Source organism: Ranitomeya variabilis, chromosome 2 (genome assembly GCF_051348905.1).
Source record: "Ranitomeya variabilis isolate aRanVar5 chromosome 2, aRanVar5.hap1, whole genome shotgun sequence".
NCBI lineage: Eukaryota > Metazoa > Chordata > Amphibia > Anura > Dendrobatidae > Ranitomeya > Ranitomeya variabilis.
Window position 1 is genome coordinate 391,916,552 of NC_135233.1, and position 22,420 is coordinate 391,938,971.

At 48.5% G+C, this 22,420-nt stretch overlaps 1 protein-coding gene across 4 annotated transcripts in view; it reads left to right on the top strand.

The window, feature by feature from the left end:
* The window catches only part of DACH2 (dachshund family transcription factor 2), a 386,452-nt gene that overhangs the window by 356,822 nt on the left and 7,210 nt on the right, over nucleotides 1–22,420 (top strand). The window contains exons 8-12 of one of the 4 annotated variants that reach the window (XM_077286496.1): nucleotides 13,374–13,519; nucleotides 13,889–14,036; nucleotides 16,087–16,230; nucleotides 16,916–16,981; nucleotides 17,649–17,784. In XM_077286496.1, coding sequence (XP_077142611.1) covers nucleotides 13,374–13,519; nucleotides 13,889–14,036; nucleotides 16,087–16,230; nucleotides 16,916–16,981; nucleotides 17,649–17,689 — 545 coding nt within the window. In that variant the 3' untranslated portion in view covers nucleotides 17,690–17,784. Of the gene's footprint in view, nucleotides 1–13,373; nucleotides 13,520–13,888; nucleotides 14,037–16,086; nucleotides 16,231–16,915; nucleotides 16,982–17,648; nucleotides 17,785–22,420 lie in introns of those variants that run through there. The other 3 variants (XM_077286497.1, XM_077286493.1, XM_077286495.1) reach the window with 3 other exon arrangements.

A 22,420-nucleotide genomic window follows, 5' to 3' on the forward strand; every position in this document is an offset into this window, starting at 1 on the left:
CCCGTTATGTAATTCAATCAGAAGCCCATCCTAGTCAAGTGTTAGGATGTGCTGAAGTGTGGAGAAACACAGACCAGTGGCTCAACTGACAGAGGAGCTGTGTAAGCGCACGAGGAGCAGGGCTGTGACACCAGAAGAAATAAATCTTCTCCTCGGCTGACTGAGTATGGAGACTTTGCGCGTAGTCAGCCGAGGTGAAGATTTATTTCTTCTGATGTCACAGCCCTGCTCCTCGTGCGCTTACACAGCTCCTCTGCCATTGAGACACAGGTCTGTGCTTCTCCAGACTGCAGCCCATCCTGACACTTGACTAGACGGGATGCCAATTGAATTATATAATGGGGGCTATTTTATTACATTCTCTTGGAGACCTCCTTTAAAAGAAGAATTTAGCACAAAACAAAAAAAGCCTTAAAACAGGAAAAACATAGAGGCAATTGCAATAATGACCCTACATTTATTAGAAAGTTGCAGAACTTATTGTTATGCAATGTTTATTTCCATAGGCTCGACACCGCCCCTTTAAGTCTTTATGGCATTATTAACCAGCAATTACAGTGCTATCCTGTCCGCCGCCATCTTTCCTGTAGACCCGTGTGGTCGGCATTGCCGCTGTCGTTGCCGGAGATTTTATGTCCTTCTCTCAGCAGCGTTTTCATAGTAAATGGGTACAAGACACACAAGTCATTTGGTCGCGGGCGGCTGTTAGCGAGGAGCAGCGAACGCCACGACGCAGGTCACAGGCACAAGGACATATATTATTACTGGAAAACAATGGCGCAACCAATCTTAGCCTTAATGGGGCCATTCAGCAAAGAAGTAATTCACCCTGGAGGAAGAGAGGCTGCGGCTCCAGACAAGCAGCACCTTAAACATTTGCTGGGTGATTGCGGTGTCTGCGACGATGATTGATACGTTCAGCAGCAGAAACCGCGAGGAAGAGTCCGCACCAAAAATCATCTCCATAGAGCACGGGAAACATGTGCTTCTCGAATTATACTCTAGTCACCTCCAAAGCTGCATTCACATGAACTCCACAGATAACACAGTGGTAACTCTCTGAGTACAGATTGTGTAGTGATGTCACCTGCAGTCCTATGTAACAACATAAATAACACAGTGATATCTCTCGGAGTACAGATAATGTAGTGATGTCACCTGCAGTCCTATGTAACACCACAGAAAATACAGTGATATCTCTCTGAGTACAGATAGTGTAGTAGATGTCACCTGTAGTCCTATGTAACACCACAGATAACACAGTGATAACTCTGAGTACAGATGATGTCGTAATTGTGACCTGCAGTCCCATGTAGCGCCCCTGATCACAGAGCGGTGTGTAGTTCCCATTATTGGATTACTTTGTGCTGAGTTGATGCAATGTATCGGGTAATGCTCCTGCCTGTGATGATACAATGTATCGGGTAATGCTCCTGCCTGTGATGATACAATGTATCCGGTAATTCTGCTCCCGATGATGATACAATATATCAGGTAATTTCCCTGCCGGTGATGATACAATGTATCGGGTAACGCTCCTGCCTGTGATGATACAATGTATCCAGTAATTCTGCTCCCGATGATGATACATTGTATCAGGTAATTTTCCTGCCGGTGATGATACAATGTATCAGGTAATGCTCCTGCCTGTGATGACACAATGTATCAGATAATTCTCCCGGTGATGATACAATGTATCAGGTAATTCTACTGCCTGTGATGACACAATGTATCAGGTAATGCTTCTGCCTGTGATGATACAATGTATCAGGTAATTCTCCCGGTGATGATGCAATGTATCAGATAATTCTCCTGCCTGTGATGATACAATGTATCTGGTAATTCTCCTCCTGGTACTGATACAATGTGTCGGTTGGTGTCTTTCCCCGGATAGGTGAGAACGTTGGCGCGTTTCTTGCGTTATTGCAGCAGGTGCCGCCCGCATACGCCTTTGTTCCCTTCTCACCAGATATTTACAGCGAAACATTTTCCCAGTGATTGAATTTTCCGAGTAGTAAAATCGCGGAGAGAAATCTCCCTCCCAGCAGCTTTACTGCTCCCCAGACGCCGAGCTCCGAACCTTGTATCTGTGAGGACACAAACGGAATATTACTAGAAATATAGATCTATTTTACCGCGTTAACCGGCTCTGCGGACGCACAGAGGACGCGCTCACTGCGCCGCCGGGACCGCCACTCGTTCAGGATTAATTCTGCAAGGGGGGCATTATTTTATGGAAGTGTGGCGGGCGTAATGTGCCGCTGACTGCTCGACACCACTGCTTTATAAAGGTTATTTTACATCTATACAGCAGATTACAGCCGCCATTACTTTCTGCACTACTTGCGTTTAATGGATGGCGGGGGACGTCATATTTCTGAAGTCGGTGCAAGGTGCGGGCGGCCCCTTCTAACCTGCCCGATAAAGTAGTAAAATAACCCTTAATAAAGTAGGAATAATTACTCGGAGACTGGAAGCTTCGCTGTGCGCCGTCATGGAGCGTTGAGCGCTCGCGCAGGCAGGGGCGGTTTTATTTCTGGACATCTCGCGCCCCGTGTTATGGGGGGAGTAGGTTAAGGGGGCGTTTAATGTTCTAAAAGCTGCTTACAATGTTTTCTTTGTGCGGACAAATCGCCCTAGAAGTTGTCAGAGGGGTTTTATGTCCTTATGTAAATGACCCTTCAGCGGCTCTGCGTGCTTCCGGTTACATTAGGGGCCATTCACCACCAGATCTGAAACCCCTGATACACTCACAGCTGATGTTTTGCTACAATTGTATCCAGTATCTGTCCCTCGTCCTGACTAACTCCGGACTATGGTGTGAAATCGGCAGCAAATCCACCTTTATCTCCGGATCCTGCAGCTGGTTTGTGCCTATAGAATAACAATGTGTCCGTCCGATAATTCGTCCACTTGGTGTTAGCTCACAGAGGATTGTGTAGACTGGATGCAATTGTAGCAAACCCTCAGCTGTGACAGATTTGGGTGGGAGTCTGAAAGAAGTTTCATTGTATCTTCTGTAGACAAGGTTTTACATCAGGATTCCTAGCAACATTTACGGAAACGAAGTAATGGCAGAAAACTAGTTCTACAATACAGAGGACTGCCTCTCCACGCTGTACAGACTTGTTTTAAAGGGATTGTATAGGACTAGAAAAAGATGGCTGGTATATCCCAGAAACAGATCCACACCTGTCCAGGATTTGTGGCTGGTTTTGAAGTAAATGGCCCGGAGATGCCGTATTCCAAACGGACATAACCAAAGTGCAAGCAACAGAGTTTTTTTTTTTTTTTTTTAAATCCAGACATCCCCTTTAAGTGTCTCCATTTTACAGTTCCTCCTAGATTGGATCTCAGAGCTGCAGAATACAATCACCCGTCCTTCTACACTGATTCTACCTAACTATTCACCGTGTGGTCTGTCAGCATTTGGCTGCTTTCTGACTGTCTCTATGTGGCAGAATTCATAGGCATTACTCATCTTGCTGACTGTTTCCTCCTGGGTTATTTGAGATCTTTAAGCATTTCTTTATCTAATTTTTTGATATTTGGCTGCTTATTGACTGTTTCTGAGTGGCAGAATTCATAGGCATTAACCGTCTCCTTGCTGACTGTTGCTTCTTGAGTATTGAAACTTTTGAGAATTTCTCTTACTGATCTTTGGATAGTATTTGCTTACTGATTGTTTCTATGTTTCCATATCTATTTGCACTCGGAGCAGAATGAAAGAGTTAAAAAGAAACTAATTTAAGAAGCCAAAGTTGGGATTACATTTATTCTTCTTCCATTTTACATTCGTCGTCTTCGCAGTTTTTCCTCTGCTAAATAATTTGGCTGATCAGTGACTTCAGAGTCATAAAAGGATGATCCCGCCCCCCAGACACTTCAAAAGGGTCAGTTATTTGGGGAGGGAGTAGTTTTAATTCCCTTGGTGGTTGCAGTGACGTCGCCCCTTGTGGGGCCTGTAAATACATCACGTGCCTCTCTGTGTCCCGTCCCTTTAAGTTCTGCCGCTTTTCCTCCATTCTCTTGTGATAACATTGATACAACTTAAATGAGGAGATCCGTCATCCACAATTGGACTGATTTCTTTTTTTAATCCTTTGATACGGACGATCTGACAATCGCACAGATCTACGAGGGTTTATTCTTCGTTAATGGCTTCTGTTTATATAAATATTAATGAAGCGTTAATGTTCGTTTGCGCGGTTTGCTCGCTGTAAGTAGCAGAGAAAGCTGCTGACACAGCACCAGGATTATGGCTGGCAATGAAGTCCTCGCTGCACTGTGTTTGCAGAGACATCTGTCGCCCCATATGGGCTCATAAATATTTGTATCAAACTTGTTTGGAAGTCGCCTCTTCCCCCCGCACGGAGCCGAGACGCGGGGAGTCACAGGTTGTGTAAATCTAAGGTATAACCCACTGGATACTTTTATTTCTCCCCAATCATCTTCTCTCGTCTTCGAGATGTCGAGACGCTTTATTTTGCCCCCAAGTAGTGATTGTTGGGGATGTCTTTAGTGTCTAATCTGTAAGGTAAATGTATAGAAGTCCTTCCTGCTGATTGTTTCCTTTCAATAAGGTGTAAATGTAACCATTCATACTGACGATGAAGTTTCTGAGTCCTGTAAGCAGAGCGGGAATAAATTGTGTGTCCACAGAATTGGGTGTAATAACAAAACCTAAAAAATGCCGGCATTGCCCATAAAGTAGTGTCATACAGCCAAATTACACCTGAATAATAACTGGAGGGTCTCCAGATACAATGGAGCCTCCGACCTGGACTGGCGGGGGCTCGAGGACAATTTGACCCTCCAAAGATCAAGTAATGCGATTGTCAGGAGAGGGGAGACGACATCTTTCCATCACTGTAACGATGCAGCAAGATGACGATTCTGTATCTTCCTATAGATCCAGTGTATTATTGTCATAACTGCTATAAATTCGTCCATCCGCACAGCGCCCCGCCATGACACCGCCATCCTGGACCGCTGCTCCGCCATGAAACCGCCATCCTGGACAGCTGCCCCGCCATGACACCGCCGTCCTGGACCGCTGCCCCGCCATGACACCACCATCCTGGACCGCTGCTCCGCCATGACACCGCCATCCTGGACAGCTGCCCCGCCATGACACCGCTGTCCTGGACCGCTGCCCCGCCATGACACCGCCGTCCTGGACCGCTGCCCTGCCATGACACCGCCGTCCTGGACAGCTGCCCCGCCATGTGACCGCCGTCCTGGACCGCTGCCCCGCCATGTCATCGCCATCCTGGACTGCTGCACCCCATGTCACCGCTGTCTTGGACTGCTACCCCACCGTGTCACCGCTGTTCTGGACTGCTGCCCCGCCATGTGACCGCCGTCCTGGACCGCTGCCCCGCCATGTCACCGCCGTCCTGGACCGCTGCCCCGCCATGTCACCGCCGTGCTGGACCGCTGCCCCGCCATGTCACCTCCATCCTGGGCCGCTGCCCCACCATGTCACCGCCATCCTGGACCGCTGCCCCACCATGTCACCGCCGTCCTGGGCCGCGGCCCCGCCATGTGACCTCCGTCCTGGGCCGCTGCCATTTCCTACATTTATATGGCCAGAAAACGTCCTTATTTGTTGGAGGCGATAAATTGCTGATATTTTCTGTGCTAATTACAAGATAAATAACGAGGCTGATAACAGAGAGTAATGGGTGACCCCGTTCACACGGACATGTATCGTGGACAGAACGCATACCCATGATATTCTATGGGGGCTTTCAGATGCTCCGGTCTTTTTTGTAGATTAATAATCAGGTCGTCCGATTCACAGATCAACCTCGCACATCTCCGAATGGATCCATGATGTAACAGGTGCCCATGGATGCCATCTGTGTGCTGCCCGAACTAAGAAAAGCATCAGGATATGTCCTTTAGAGACTTTCTGAAGCTGAATATAATTGATAGCATGCTCCATTAACATCCAGAGCTGCGCTCTGCTCGTTGCTCTTGAAGACAGACTGTAGATTGCGCCACCCAATGGTGAGACGTGGCATAATTGCTTGCCTATAACTGCCAGTGGAGCTCCCATAATGCATTGCTCACTGCTGGAAGTGGCTAAGTAGCAGAGTTATGAATGCAGCTCCGGAGGGAACTCTAAGGGTATGTGCCCACGTTGAGGATTCTGCTGCGGATTTTTCCGCAGCTGATTTGGAAAATCCGCAGTGCAAAACCACTGCGGTTTTCACTGCGGATTTTCCTGCGGTTTCTTTTGCGGATCCCTCTGCGGGTTTTCAACTGCACTTTCCTATTGGTGCTGGTTGAAAACCGCTGCGGAATCCGCAGAAAGAATTGACATGCTGCGGAAAATAATCCGCTGCGTTTCCGCGCGGAATTTTCCACAGCATGTGCACAGCGGGTTTTTTTTCCCATAGGTTTACATGCTACTGTAAACTTTGGGAAAACTGCTGCGAATCCGCAGCGTGTGCACATACCCTAAGTTTTTCCCGTTTCAAATTCTTAATTTAATTTGTGCCTATAAAAGTTCATTTTCTCCTTTGTTCATCTGTTTTTTTTCTGTTTTCACCATTGTGAACGTGGTTTTTGGAATCCTGATGTTTGTGGCCGATTTATTATGTGTGACTTTTTAGAAAGCAGCGGTATTTTTGCCCATACCAATTCCAATCCCCCTGGTACCTCTACCTCAAATGATGAGTGCAACATTTTAACATTTTCTCTAAAAAGACACAAAAAAAGTTAAGATAAAAATAAAGAGCATTGTTGATTTTACACAACATTCGTGAACCGTGAGCTCAGTGACTGAATCACAAGATAAAAAATAAAAGTGACTGAAAATGAAGGCAAATGAATTGTTCATGATGCTGTAGCTTCAGAGCTGAAATCTCCCATTATTCCCTGCGTCCTGTGGGGACTTGTATTCCGGGATGGCGCCCTCTCAGACCCTGAGGTCCAGGTACACCCCTGTAGCTACCCTTCATTCTTACACAATTTGTCCATTTCCTAATATTCTTCAACAAATATTATTGTGGCTGGAGATTCCCTTTATGTCTCCATGGTTACGGTCTGTACTGGTACATTGTATCTCTGACATTCCGTTGTTTGTCCAGCATTGGTGTAATGTTATTGATGGGCTCTGATGTCTCATCTCTGCTCGGCTCCGCCGTATTGAATTTGTCATAAAACGGAGCCTTCCAGTTTATGACCCTCGCCCCCCACGGGCTCCCTGGCCTCATCCTTCACATGTAATAGGTTCTCTGATTTTAGGACAGAACGTCTAATCCAGATGACACAAAGGAGGAGTAAAATGTGGCGTCTGTACGAAGGACTGAGACTAAATGAGGGCGTCCTAACGGTCTGCACCATCCAGTGGCGCAGGATGTGACTGCATTTGGGAAAACGTATCATAAAATGTATTGAATAAAGAGGAAATTCTATAATACATCCTGTAAATGCAGATTATTGCACAGAATGCAATTCTTTAATTGCAGTGGTGCAGGAAATTTTGAGATGGCACACCAAACATAAACCATTGGTGAAGACAAGGGACTGGGCACACGGCATTCGGAGGGTCTCCCTCTGCAGCCAGTTGTAATTGGGGTCCACTCCCTCCTACAGCCGCACTCCTACGGAGCGGCGGAGTCATGCGCGCTCAGTATTATGGGTTGGATCCGATCGCTTGCACATTTATCCTCCATGTTTCCCAGCGCGATTCCAATCTGCAAGAAATCTGATGAATGGGCCGGGGCCGATCCTCCCCAATACGCTGCCATTACCGGAGTGGAGCGCGCGTCGTGACCTTGGTCTGCAAAACATGTTTGGTTAGCACAAAAACTTAATCATAAGGAGTGATAAGTAGAATCTTTCTTTTTTACTGCTCTTTTTTTCCGTCTTGGAGCTGGATATTTATGGCTTGGGGGACAGGTAGGATATGAACAATGGGCGCAATGGAGTCCAGGGTTATCTCATCTGTGCACAAATGCTGTTAAAAATCGATGTGACCTCTGCTGCACTGTCATCCCAATTCCCACCCTCTGCGTCCTATTTGTCTTTCTCTGGATGCTCGGATCTGTGCGCTGTCTGCGGCCGTCTCTCTTGGGCCAGATTATCAAAATGAATCATTGCCCGCACACCTCTTATTTTTCTATTTATTTTCCAGCTCCTGACTCGCAGCCATGAAATATGAGACTTTTTGCATTTGATCCTCACCGCAGCCGGCAGCACCTAATTTCGCCATGTCTCTCTCTTTTTAACGGAGAGTAATGTTATTTTGAAACTTCAATCTTTAGTGCATGGAAACACTGGAGTCGCGGCGTGACGCTGGCCCTCGCCATCAATACTCGTTCCCAGGGGCAGAATGCCGGTCAGACATGGCGGAGGATGCGCCACACCTGATGGAATCGTGGGCGAGAAAGCAGCGGTGTTGGAAGCTCCAAGCCCCTCTACGTGTGATTCATTCACAGACAGCAAGCAGAGGTCTAGAAAAGACCGACACATTGTTACCGGATCTATTTCCACAGAAATGGAGGACTTCATGATACAAAAATGTCCATTCCACATCCTGATTGAGGAGATGAACTAATTACAATTCCCACAGAGCAATAACACAATGTTCTGTGGATGAACAGACCCCAGACTGATATTACCTGCACCGACACATTGTAACAAAGCTTCTGCACAGAAGGGAGATTAGCTCACAGAGGATTAGATACAATAGTAACAAACACTCAGTTGTGAAAAGAATTCAGTGTGTGACGTTTGTCGGCCACTGGATGGAAACAATCAATGATTCCTTTTGATAATAGCAGAGACCCTGAAAATTGTGAGAAATTGAAAGAAAAAAAGTTTGTTGGGAAGTTGTAGAACTTTTTTGGCATGTGATGATTCTGGTTAATTTACTGAAAACCTCTCTAGAGACTTTCCATACTTCGTTTTATTTTGGGTCCAGCCCTTGAGACCCCAACAATAAGCCGCCATCCAGCGATGGGTCATAATGGTCAGTGTTTCTATTGATTTGGGGGTCTCCGCTCCCGGACCCCACTGACTCGGTCTTCTCAATTAGGTGCACATCCACTTAATGCAGCAAATCCAAATCTAGTTGTTGCCATTGAGAAGCTGCTTCAGAACTTCTTTGTATTCCATTTTGCCTCCCTGTCCCAGGTATATTCCCACAAGGATCAGTCCAGTCCCCAAATCTGTCACCAGAGCGCAGCATCTGAATAAAGTAGCAGCGCAGAGTAAGTGTCGCCGTCAGCCGCCCATATTAATGCCATTCGTCACCGGTTAATATAGATGGCGCAGTAAAGATACATTGTAACATTGTGCTCCTGATAGACGAGCGCCAAAACGGCACTAAACGGCGAGACGGAGCCGGAGCTGCCAGACACTTTCCCAGGTCTTAATCTTGGGAGATAATTCTGGAGACGGTCGGTTTAATGCGTGCGTCGCCTGTGATAAATCCCCACCATTGTCCGGATGAGAAATAAATACCAGGCGAATACAAAGCGCGAGTGGTGTTCTCCGTCAGCAGTCGTCTGGTAATGAAGATCTCGGCTGTCGCACAAGTGTCTGAGCGATGAGTCTGCCGCAGAGCACGGCACGTCAGGCGCAGGCCGCCATTTAATCACGTCCCGATCAGAACCGTTTCGCCTGTCCCCGAGGGAGTTGTAAAAAAGAAAGAAAAAAAAATGTAATTCTGCCGACGTCTAATTGTAAATCTCGGCATTAATATGACAAGTGTGTGTGAGAAATGGAGCCATAAGGAGACGACGTGCAACGGCCTCCGACAAAACAAATGGATCAGGTGCGCGGCTCCATATAGTCGGAGGAAGGTTTCCAGCAATTGCAGCGGAGATTCTCTCCAAAACCTTTTTTTATGTGCCAGATGCAGCGCCGTGATGTATTTTACTGTGCAGCTCCTCTGAAAATGACTCATTTTAAATAGTATCCGAAACATTATTTCAGCATAGTTTATGCGCCGCGATGAATCCGACAGGGAAATTGGACTGTTATCGAACTACTTTCTCCTTCCATCGACGATATAACGTTTTGGGTTTTTTTCTAAATAGAATTGGGGCCGTCGTTCCAGATACAGTTGAGTCGGGGGCGGCTGACGGAGCATTGAGGCCGTGTAGTGCCCCCCCGGACGTCTCAGGCCATGTCCATGTGCTGAAGACATTTCTGATTTTGCAGTTAAAAAGGCAACTGTGCTTTTTAGATGTTTTTTTCCACCGCTCCTTTTGGGCACAAGTTTTCATTTGCTTGAAAAGTTATAAAGCAGCAGATTTCCTGCACACAGAAAAAAAACGCTAAGTGGGAACATGGCCTGAGAGCAGCAGGAACGGGGACCCCCATTGGTCTGGGCACTCGGGCGGCTCATTGGGGTCTCTGGATTGATGCAGCAGAGTTTGGGAACATGGATTTAATTCCAAAATTAGTTGGTATTAAAACTTATAGGACGATCATAGAAAAATGTAAGATTCTCTGTAAGGCCGGCGTCACACTGGCGTTTTAAACGGCCGAGTGCAATGCGATAAAAAATCGCATTGCACTCGGACCAATGTTCAGCTATGGGGCAGCTCCCACCAGCTGACTTTTTGTCGGCCGTTTTCCTTCGGTCCGAGACAATCGCAGCATGCTGCGATTGTCTCGGACCGAGGAAAACTCTCGGCTCACTCGCACCCATATAAGCCTATGGGTGCGAGTGAGACAGCGCACACCACTCGGACATCATCCGAGTGACGTGCGTTGTAAGCGGACCCCAGCAATGGAAGAGATGGAGAAATTCATTTCTCCGCCTCCTCCGCAGCTGTGCTCCGATCCTCCCTGTGCGAGAGAATCGGAGCACAGACGCATGACACTCGGCTCCTGCTCTGCTGCGAGCAGGAGCCGAGTGTCATTAGCATATCGCATCCGATGCTCTCGCATCGGATGCAATACGCCAGTGTGACACCGGCCTAAGGTGGAAATCCATCCAGCGATCCCCCGGAATCTGCTGCTGGTCCTTCTGGTTTTGATCTGTCCAGGGATTGTGACCACGATGGGGCCAAAGGCTGCGCGTTACTCGGTCCTCGGGGCTGGGTCACATTTCAGTTGAGTTTTTTCTCTTCCACCGGTCTCGTGACCTGATGTAACGGCATCGTGTTTGACATGATACCATTTGGGGTTGGGTCAGGAATTGTGCAGCGTGGATTAGACATCTGGAGAGAAGTTTCCTCATCGGTTCCCTTCCACTACACTTCTCTGCTTGCTGTCAGTGTCTCTTTTTATGCTACATTCACACATTCATGTGTCACGATCTGAGTAAGACCCACAATGCGGGGATCATCCGCGGACCCCAGTCATTATTGCACCCAAATCCTTAAATCCATCCAAATCTAATCTGCTGTTTCCTATCCAGTCCACAATTATCTGTAAGCGAAACAATCCAGACTGATACATTTTACCTGCACTGATACATTGTAGCAAACGATCCGGGCAGGAGACAGATTTGTGCTGCCCATAGGTTTACATTGCATAGTATTATATAGACAGGATGCAATGGTAACAAACCCTCAGCTGGAACATGTATTGTGTCTGTACAGATTTTAAGACAGTGAATTAAAAAAGGAACTTCCCTGTTCACTGACCGCAAGCAGAGATCTTGAAATAGTGGGGCAAAAATTAACAAAACCAAACTACTTTATATCGCTCATTCACCTATCCTAGGTAATGCTTTGTCCAGATCTGCAATATATTAGTGAATGTATTTGTGTAGGATGAGAAATGCAGCAACTCCTGCTACACATTGTGAACAGTGCCCTATAGATCCGCCCATGCCTTTGCCAATTCTGCTCCACCTGCATCTCCTCCATCCCTGCACCACATCTGCATCTCCTCCATCCCTGTGCCACTTCTGCTCCTCCTGCACCTTCTCCCATCCCTGCGCCACTTTGCTCCACCTGCATCTCCTCCCATCCCTGCGCCTCTTCTGCTCCACATGCATCTCCTTCCATCCCTGCGTCACTTCTGTTCCACCTGCATCTCCTTCCATCCCTGCCGCACTTCTGCTCTACCTGCATCTCCTCCATCCCTGCCCCACTTCTGCTCCACCTGCATCTCCTTCCATCCCTGCGTCACTTCTGTTCCACCTGCATCTCCTTCCATCCCTGCCGCACTTCTGCTCTACCTGCATCTCCTCCATCCCTGCCCCACTTCTGCTCCACCTGCATCTCCTTCCATCCCTGCCGCACTTCTGCTCTACCTGCATCTCCTCCATCCCTGCCCCACTTCTGCTCCACCTGCATCTCCTTCCATCCCTGCGTCACTTCTGTTCCACCTGCATCTCCTTCCATCCCTGCCGCACTTCTGCTCTACCTGCATCTCCTCCATCCCTGCCCCACTTCTGCTCCACCTGCATCTCCTTCCATCCCTGCCCACTTCTGCTCCACCTGCATCTCCTCCATCCCTGCCCCACTTCTGCTCCACCTGCATCTCCTCCATCCCTGCCACACTTCTTCTCCACCTGCATCTCCTCCATCCCTGCACCACTTCTGCTCCACCTGCAGCTCCTCCATCCCTGCCCCACTTCTGCTCCACCTGCATCTCCTTCCATCCCTGCCCCACTTCTGCTCCACCTGCATCTCCTTCCATCCCTGCCCACTTCTGCTCCACCTGCATCTCCTCCATCCCTGCCCCACTTCTGCTCCACCTGCATCTCCTCCATCCCTGCCACACTTCTGCTCCACCTGCATCTCCTCCATCCCTGCACCACTTCTGCTCCACCTGCATCTCCTCCATCCCTGCCACACTTCTGCTCCACCTGCATCTCCTCCATCCCTGCACCACTTCTGCTCCACCTGCATCTCCTCCATCCCTGCACCACTTCTGCTCCACCTGCAGCTCCTCCATCCCTGCTCCACCTGCATCTCCTCCATCCCTGCTCCACCTGCATCTCCTCCATCCCTGCACCACTTCTGCTCCACCTGCAGCTCCTTCCATCCCTGCACCACTTCTGCTCCACCTGCAGCTCCTCCATCCCTGCGCCACTTCTGCTCCACCTGCATCTCCTTCCATCCCTGCCCCACTTCTGCTCCACCTGCAGCTCCATTTTAGGGGTTCAGCCGCTTATTCAGAGCGTGTCACCTGTCGTGCCTTGGGGGTCACAGTGGGGACACAGCGCGACTTCAAGTTTTCTTTAAAGTGTGAAACTTTGTAAGTAACTTAAGAGAACTCTTTGTGCCTTTGCTAGGAGCAGAGTCCTGGTGGCGCGGTGCGGAGGCCGATGTGCTGATTCTTCCCCGTCTTCGCCGTTTTTATGCCCTGTTAATAGATGTTGCTGTGCTCCTGGCCGCCGTATAAACCTCTCATCTCCTAACGACTTTCCTTCCTCCATCTTATTACAGACGAAATCCAAATCGCCATCCCCATCATAAAGCCGACCCTGGAGAGAGTTCATCTGGTCGGACAGACCTTACCTCCCGGGTTCCCGGCGCCGTTCCTCTTCGCGGACGGACTGTCATCCGTAGAAACGCTTCTCACCAACATTCAGGTATCTGTCTGGCAGGAGATCCTACAGGGGCGCTTAAAGGGCCAGCGTTCTGTGGAGGAAGAAGAAGATCATCTTCCGCTTTATCATTGTCTGTTTGCTGTCAGTGAATGGAGTTCCTGTTCACATTGTGCTGACCTGGTCAGCGCTGATAGATATGAGTTATTGGATACCTTATGTAGGGCTTCTGGGGATTTCCCAGAGTGGATACAATTGTAACAACCCCTCAGCTGTGCGCAGAACTAGGTCAGGACCGCATTTGGCCTCTGAATGTGATCAGCGAGCGGTTGTTCGGATGTAGGAGGTGAATGATCAGAGTCTGGGGTATCACCATCTGTTTTACAGCAATTCTCTTTTTTTTTTTTTTTTTAGGGCCTTCTTAAAGTCGCAGTGGACAACGCCAGAGTGCAAGAAAAGCAGATCCAGCAGGAAAAGAAAGAGTTAAAAATGGAGCTGTGCCGAGAGCGGGAACTGAGGGAAAACCTGGAGCGACAGCTGACGGCCGAACTACAGAGCCGAGGTGAGAGCTGCCCCCGATAGACCCCAGGACGCAGAGGAAGGGGGGTGCGATGGACCCCATCGGGAATATTACCTGTCAGAGCGGCTGTGATGTCATCAGCATAGACCGTGACCTCATACATCCCACGCCATCTACTACCTCCACGCGCCTTCTGGCAAGTTTTACAAAGATGAGAATGATTTTCCACTAGAACAATCACTCCCATCATCCGGTCAGCGATCAAACAGGATCTCGGCAGGTGGCAGCGATCAAATTAGTATCCAGATGATTCCCGATGGTCAGTGATTGCTCTGATCCTGCAGGACTCTGTGGCCATTATATGGCGGTATGATTCAGCATCTGTATGGCGGTATTACATAGGGAAAAACGCATCATCTAAGTTCTGCCCCCAGAAAGCGTCACATGAGCGCTACATGGCGGGATTATGTGCACAGTGTAGCGGTACTGTGTGTGCAGAGCAGCCTTTTCCTTCCTCCCGCTCTTGTCCCAGGTTTTGATTCATAAAGAGCCGGGATTTACAGACTCTTTTCCTTCTCTCCATATTTTCTTCTGAAAATTATCAGGATTTAGATGTTTCCTCCGTCTCTGCAGTCGCGGAGATGATCTGATCTCTACAAACGAGACTTTATATCAGTGACACGTAGTGAGAGGACTGCGGTGAAATATGGCGGCGGTGGCAGTGAGAGCAGATCGCATCATTAGTCCTAATTACACGCACTTATCATTGCGGATTTATAACCAGTTCAGGAGAATACGACGTTTACTGCCCGATACAATGTAACGCAATTTCTATGTATTCACCTGTTGTTATTTCTTTTATGTTGATCATTGTGGCCGCGGTTTTTCTTTTCCAGACGTTTGCATCCAATTCATAAATTGTAACTCTTTAAAAAGTTGCACGTTTTCCACGTGAACGTTCTCCAGTCCTTCCCCCATATCTGCAGTGATTTTAGACAAGGCTGCACTTTGGGTTTTCTTTACTCCAATTTTGCAATATTTTTTAGAGGAACATTTGATTTTTTTTGCACTGAAAATACTGAAAAAAGTAATAGCCAAAGATAAATGACCGTTTTATTTTTCGCAAAATCTCCACTTTAAAGAATTTGGCAAAATAAATAAATAAAAAAGACTTCAAGAAACCTTCTGGATTGGGCCCTAAATCTCTGGAAAAAAAGACAACTATCGCTTGTAATGCTTATTTACTATGTCGTTTGCTCTAGTCACATCCAGAGCTGCAATCGTGATGGAGCATTTACATTAACGGCACAGTCAAAAATTGCATCCTAATCGGTTTCTGTTGACATTGGTCACAGTTTTCCGGTGCTTCTTTTTCTAGATTTAACACATTTAAATTTTGCACCTGTTAAAAAAATTTTTTTTTTTTCGACAAACAGTTGTGTAAATGCCGCCTTATTCTGAGGTCGCAGTTGTGCTGCAGTTTCTGGAGCTTTGCTGCAGATGTTCGGAGCTTCACTCTTTCGCGCCGCGCAGTTTGCTGTAGAAGTTCTGATCTCTGGACCCTAATTCTGCTGGTTTCCGGTGAGCTCTCAAACTGCAGAGCTGAAATCCTACTGCTGTAAATTACCCTGTGGCTCCTGCTGTGCGATGCAGCTCTGGGTGTGAATACGGTAGATGGAAGTTATAAAGTAAAATTGGAAAAATGCAGGCGGTTCGTCTGAGGTCTCCAGTCCCCGGTGCCGCGCTCCTCATGGATGCCACCGGTGGGGATTGATCTCTAGACATCATCACAGTGTATCAGCGCAGGTTCACAGGTGTTCTGGATGAACACAATTTCCCGCATTTAGAGGAATTCGTGAGCGGAGGCTTCACTGTGTGTTCAGTCAGCGGCTCGGAGTCGCTTCCCCCAAGCAGTAAGTGGATTATAGTCACAGCCTCGATCTCCGCAGCGATTACCTGGAGAAAGTGATTATCGCAGAGTGGAGGCTGCAGCCGTGCGGGGACGACGCGCTCAGAAATAACGCGGCTTTTCTGGGAGAATATTCCTGGGAGAGCACGGATGACCCTAACCGACAGTTCTTGTGTCTTCCAGCCACTATTCAGAAGCGCTTGAAAAAAGAGAAAAAGGCGAAAAGAAAATTACAAGAAGCGCTGGAATTCGAGTCGAAACGGCGAGAACAAGTAGAGCAGGCACTTAAGCAAGCAACGGCAGGAGACGGCCTCCGGATGCTGAACGGTAACGACACGCAGTCCTATGTCAGAGCCGAGGAGCGGGGCCAGGAAAGGAATCGGGCTCAGACCCTGCACAGTGAGGGAGGGGGATACACCGAGGGGGTCAGCTCTATACATAGAGAGAGTTATCAGTGTTATCTGTGGTGTTACATAGGACTGCAGGGGACAGCTACTATATTATCTGTACTCAGATAGTTATCACTGTTATCTGTGGTGTTACATAGGACTGCAGGTGACATCTACTACATTATCTGTACTCAGGGTTATCACTGTGCTATCTGTGGTGTTAGGCTACGTTCACATTTGCGTTGTGCGCCGCAGCGTCGGCGCCGCAGCGCACAACGCAAACAAAAACGCGGCAAAACGCACGCTAAAACGCTGCGTTTTGCGCCGCATGCGTCCTTTTTGGCCGAAAGTTGGACGCAAAAAAAATGCAACTTGAATCGTTTCTTGCGTCCAACGCTTGCGGCCATGCGGCGCAAAACGCTGCACAACGCATGTCCATGCGCCCCCATGTTAAATATAGGGGCGCATGACGCATGCGGCGACGCTGCGGCGCCCGACGCTGCGGCGCTGACCGCAAATGTGAACGTAGCCTTACATAGGACTGCAGGTGACAACTGTGGAAAGTGTGGGGTCAGAATCGGTTCTGAGCCTCAGTTCACACATTATTGTGTTTTGTCTTTCAGATGCTTGTATTCCCGACATGGAGACAGAGCACAACGGCTCGCAGCACGACAGCCCGCCCATGCAAGGTAACGGATGAGAGCCGCCATTGCGCAGGATTAGCTGCGCTTTCCCTTAAACCCCCAGAATTGAGCTTGTCGCAGCCTTTTTTATTGCCCGGTGTCACCGCTTCTGCGCACAGCGCGGTAATTTACTGCTCCGCCGGTGATTGCGGCTCAGCCGCTCCGCGTCACCTTGTGTCAGTTTTTTATTTAGTTTTTTTTATTTGACCTTTTGCATTCAGCGGATTTGTGCGACTGGACGGCGATGGCTTCACAAGTGAAATGTGTGAATGTAAAGACGGCGCCGTTAGTTGTGCCCCAGAGCGTGGGAACTGCTCCTGTCATTAGTCAATTAAAGGGACGGTGCAAGGACTAACGGGTTTATATTGTGGACCCCCCATGAGGGCTGGTTACAGCGTCCTCACTTCCGGCCCGTCGGCCTTTTCTTGTCCCGTCGTCGCCCAAATCAATGATTTCTGTAAATGACATTGAGGCACAATCGAGGGAAACGCAAAAGACCCTTTTTTTTTTTTTCTTAATTTTTTGCTGGCAAAAGCAAATTAGAGAGAATCTTCTTCCACAATGTGAAGCGAGCGGCAGCCATTAGCCGGAGCGTAATATTTCCTCTTTACTGCTCGCTGCCATTTAGTTATTATCCTATTGGAAATCTAATTATAAACCTTTTACTCCCCAGTCAGACTCGGCCGTTTCTGCAAGCCCAGCACTGACAAGTGAATTCATTACATTTGATTGCTCGCGCCCGGATTGACTCGACTTCTCTGCGAGACCTAAACGCCGGCGCAGTGCCTCCGATTCCCTGTCTGCACATTAGTGGAACCGCTCCTTTAATTAATTAGTAAGAACAGCGGTAACATGAACTGCTGAACAGAAAATAACTTCCTTTTATGATCGCGGCGAGAATTTCCTTCTCTTTTCTTTTCTTTTTTTTCTTGTTCTACCTTTTAGTTAAGTTTTGGTTTTGTTTTATTGGCGCAATCGGCGTCCGACATTAAGTGTAGAAACATGGAGGCAAAGACGAGCGGGGAGAGTCGGGAGCGAGATTGCGTCCAGCCGGCCGGGCGCTTTATGGAGGCTTCTTAAAGGGCAAGGATCCATTATTTCTGTAGGGATCCTCACAGTGCAGTTCCAGCAGATTTGCTCACTGCATGCAGCACAGTTACAGCAGATTTGTTCATTGCATGCAGCACAGTTACAGCAGATTTGCTCACTGCATGCAGCACAGTTATAGCAGATGTGCTCGCTGCATGCAGCAGGTACAGCAGATTTGTTCATTGCATGCAGCAGTTATAGCAGATTTGCTCGCTGCATGCAGCATAGTTACAGATTTGCTCGCTGCATGCAGCACAGTTATGGCAGACTTGCTCGCTGCATGCAGCACAGTTACAACAGATTTTTGCTCTCTGCATGCAGCACAGTTACAACAGATTTTTGCTCTCTGCATGCAGCACAGTTACAACAGATTTTTGCTCTCTGCATGCAGCACAGTTATAGCAGATTTGCTTGCTGCATGCAGCACAATTACAGCAGATTTGTTCATTGCATGCAGCAGTTACAACAGATTTGCTCGCTGCATGCAGCACAGTTACAGCAGATTTGCTCGCTGCATGCAGCATAGTTACAGCAGATTTGCTCGCTGCATGCAGCATAGTTACAGCAGATTGCATCCCCCGCAGATCGTGTTCTGCCAGTCCGCATCTCCGCCACAAGTGCCGACCTGGTGAATTATTGAGCAGCGTTTATCTGTGTGCACCGCCATCGCCACAAGGTGCGGAGATCATGGCTGTCGGCAGAGAGCAGGCGGCCGCTTATCCGGGGTCATGGTCCTGTAATAATGGGGGATTCATCTCTAGATACGAGGGTCCGGCTCACAGACACAGATTTACTCAATCACTTCTGAACTTCTGAAACGTTCTTTGTATCCTCCAAAACTACAAATCTGTCGCCAGGACAATGCATCAACGGAGGCGACTTGCTCTGTTTATCGGATCTACATTGTATTAGTGCTGTAAAAGCAGCTCGCACTTCAGACTCTTAAAGGGGATGTTCAGGAGTCTCAAAAAAGTTGCCCAATAGGAAGAATTGTTCTAAAATACTGAACCCATCACTTTCCTGTTTGCCCCCCTCTGCTCCATTGCTGCCGCTCTGGTGGTCCTCGGTGCTCTTATTATAAGGATGTCACACATCCATACGAATGTCACCACTGAGGCCAGTGATTGGCTGCAGTGGTCATACGACCAATGAAGATGGCGTCATCCTTGTAAGACCAGCGGAGAGACCACCATATCGGCAGCATTGGAGCTGTGGGGTATTGTGGGGTCAGTAACTTTGTCGATAGCTTTGTAACACCCCTGGGTGCCCCCTTTACATTCACAGAGTTTACTCCTCTAAATGAAATTGTAGCAAACTATCAGCTGTGAGAAAGGTGTTTTTTTTAGCAACTTGAAATTTGTTCCTGACCTCACATTTCTCAAAAATGAGTTTGCTAAAATTGTACTCAGAATTTGGGAGCTTGAAGGGTCGTCCTGATCCTCTGCCTCCCAGATTTTCCTGAGGGTGGTCCGCTCCTGATGATTGACAGTTGCCATGTCCGGGCTTCTGGTCCAATCTCTCTTCCTGTCCGCCAGCACAGGCAGCATCGGTGGAGCTCGGGGACGCTGAAGATTGCCAGATCCAGCAATGTCAAAGAGCTTGTAAGCGCTGTGCTCCTTGCCTAGGAAATCATTCATCCCTTATGACTGCAAAGGTGGTCGGTAACTAAGCAACAAGGTCCCTTCAATCTTGAGAATGGAGAGGTCTTTTAATAAGAGGTAAATTGCAAACCTGCTTGTTTTTACAAATTTACCAATTTAAGATAATGAGAAAACCCCTTTAACAGCCTGAACTCCAGACTGATACATTTATCTCAGCACTGATACATTGTAACAAAGAACAAAAACAAAAGTGAGATTTCTGTTGGGAATTATTTATTTACTGTCCTCATTTATACAGACAGCCCTGTACAGACATTATCGGCACTGCCCCCATTGGGGCTCACAATGTAAATTCCTCCTCTTTGGAGTGTGCGAGGAAACTGGAGGAAACCCACGAAAAGACGAGGAGAATATAGACTCTCTGCACATGTCGTCCTTTGTGGGATTTGAACCCAGGACCCCAGCGCTGCAAAGCAACAGGCTAACTAGTTAACCACTGTACAGTGCTAACTGCTGAGCCACCATGCAGTGCTAACCACTGAGCCACCATGAAATGCTAACCGCTGATCCACTATACAATGCTAACTGCTGAGCCACCGTACAGTGTTAACCACTGAGCCACCATACAGTGTTAACCACTGAGCCACCATGCAGTGCTAACCACTGAGCCACCATGCAATCCTAACCGCTGATCCACTATACAATGCTAACTGCTGAGCCACCGTACAGTGATAACCACTGAGCCACCATACAGTGTTAACCACTGAGCCACCATGCAGTGCTAACCACTGAGCCACCATGCAATGCTAACCGCTGATCCACCATACAGTACTAACTACTGAGCCACCATACAGTGCTAACCACTCAGCCACTGTACAGTGCTAACTACTGAGCCATCGTACAGTGCTGACCACTGAGCCACCGTGCAGTGCTGACCACTGAGCCACCATGCAGTGCTAACCCCTGAGCCACCATGCAGTGGTAACTACTGAGCCAACATGCTGCCCCAGTTTGTTTAGTCCTTTTGCGCACCCTGGCATACATGTATGTCGCGGTCAGGGTGCGTAACAGCAGCTTTCAGCACGAGCCAAAGTCACTGCTGCGGAACTTAATTACCGCTGTCGGTCACTGACATTTTAAATTAAATGGTTCAATCACCGGAGTTTTCTCCTTTCGCAAAGAGATTGCCAGGGATTGCTGGGCTGCCTGGTTTTTCGGACTGGTGGGCTGCCTGGTTTTTCGGACTGGTGGGCTGCCTAGTTTTTCGGACTGGTGGGCTGCCTGGTTTTTCAGACTGGTGGGCTGCCTGGTTGGCGGACTGGTGGGCTGCCTGGTTTTCGGACTGGTGGGCTGCCTGGTTTTCGGACTGGTGGGCTGCCTGGTTTTCGGACTGGTGGGCTGCCTGGTTTTCGGACTGGTGGGCTGCCTGGTTGGCAGACTGGTGTGCTGCCTGGTTTTCGGACTGGTGTGCTGCCTGGTTGACGGACTGGTGTGCTACCTGGTTTTCGGATTGGTGTGCTGGCTGGTTGACGGATTGGTGGGCTGCTTGGTTGGCGGACTGATGGGCTGCATGGTTGGCGGACTGGTGGACTGCCTGGTTGGCTGCCTGGTTTTTGGACTGGTGGGCTGCCTGGTTGGCGGATTGGTGGGCTGCCTGGTTTTCAGACTGGTGGGCTGCCTGGTTGGGGAACTGGTGAGCTGCCTGGTTGGCGGGACTGGTGGGCTGCCTGGTTTTCGGACTGGTGGGCTGCCTGGTTTTCAGACTGGTGGGCTGCCTGGTTTTCGAACTGGTGGGCTGCCTGGTTTTCGGACTGGTGGGCTGCCTGGTTGGCGGACTGGTGGGCTGCCTGGTTGGCGGACTGGTAAGCTGCCTGGTTGGCGGACTGGTGGGTTGCCTGGTTGGCGGACTGGTGGGCTGCTTGTTTTTTTTTCGGACTGGTGGGCTGCCTGGTTGGGAGACTGGTAAGCTGCCTGGTTGGCGGACTGGTGGGCTGCCTGGTTGGCGGACTGGTGGGCTGCCTGGTTTTCGGACTGGTAAACTGCTTGATTGGCAGACTGGTGGGCTACCTGGTTGGTGGGCTGCCTGCTGACGGCCACTGTCACCTCCATCTTGGTATCCGCTGTAGCTCAGCTACAGTATAAGAGCTCAAACTATTGCAGATTCCGTCTCTGGTCTTTCCCAGCTTTAAAGGGACTCTGTCACCTGAATTTGGACGTAACAATTTTCAGTCATATGGGCGGGGTTTTCGGGTGTTTGATTCACCCTTTCCTTACCCGCTGGCTGCAATATTGGATTGAAGTTCATTCTCTGTCCTCCGTAGTACACGCCTGCACAAGGCAATCTTGCCTTACGCAGGCGTGTACTATGGAGGACAGAGAATGAACTTCAATCCAATATTGCAGCCAGGATGCAGCCAGCGGGTAAGGAAAGGGTGAATCAAACACCCGAAAACCCCGCCCATATGACTGAAAATTGTTACGTCCAAATTCAGCTGACAGAGTCCCTTTCAACTAACAATATAAAAAAAATACTCAGACACGTTGTGTATCACTGCGTCCATAAAATTCCGGTTTGTCTGTCTTTCTTTCTATCAAAGAATAAAATTATTTCCAATATGCTGAATGCTAAAGAAAAATATATTAAGACCTCCAGATCTGTGTTTTTCAGTCACCGCAGTTTCCCCCCTAAAACAGCAATAAAAAGTCATCAATATGTGGCATGTACCCCAAATTGTGTCCTATAAAACTACAGTTC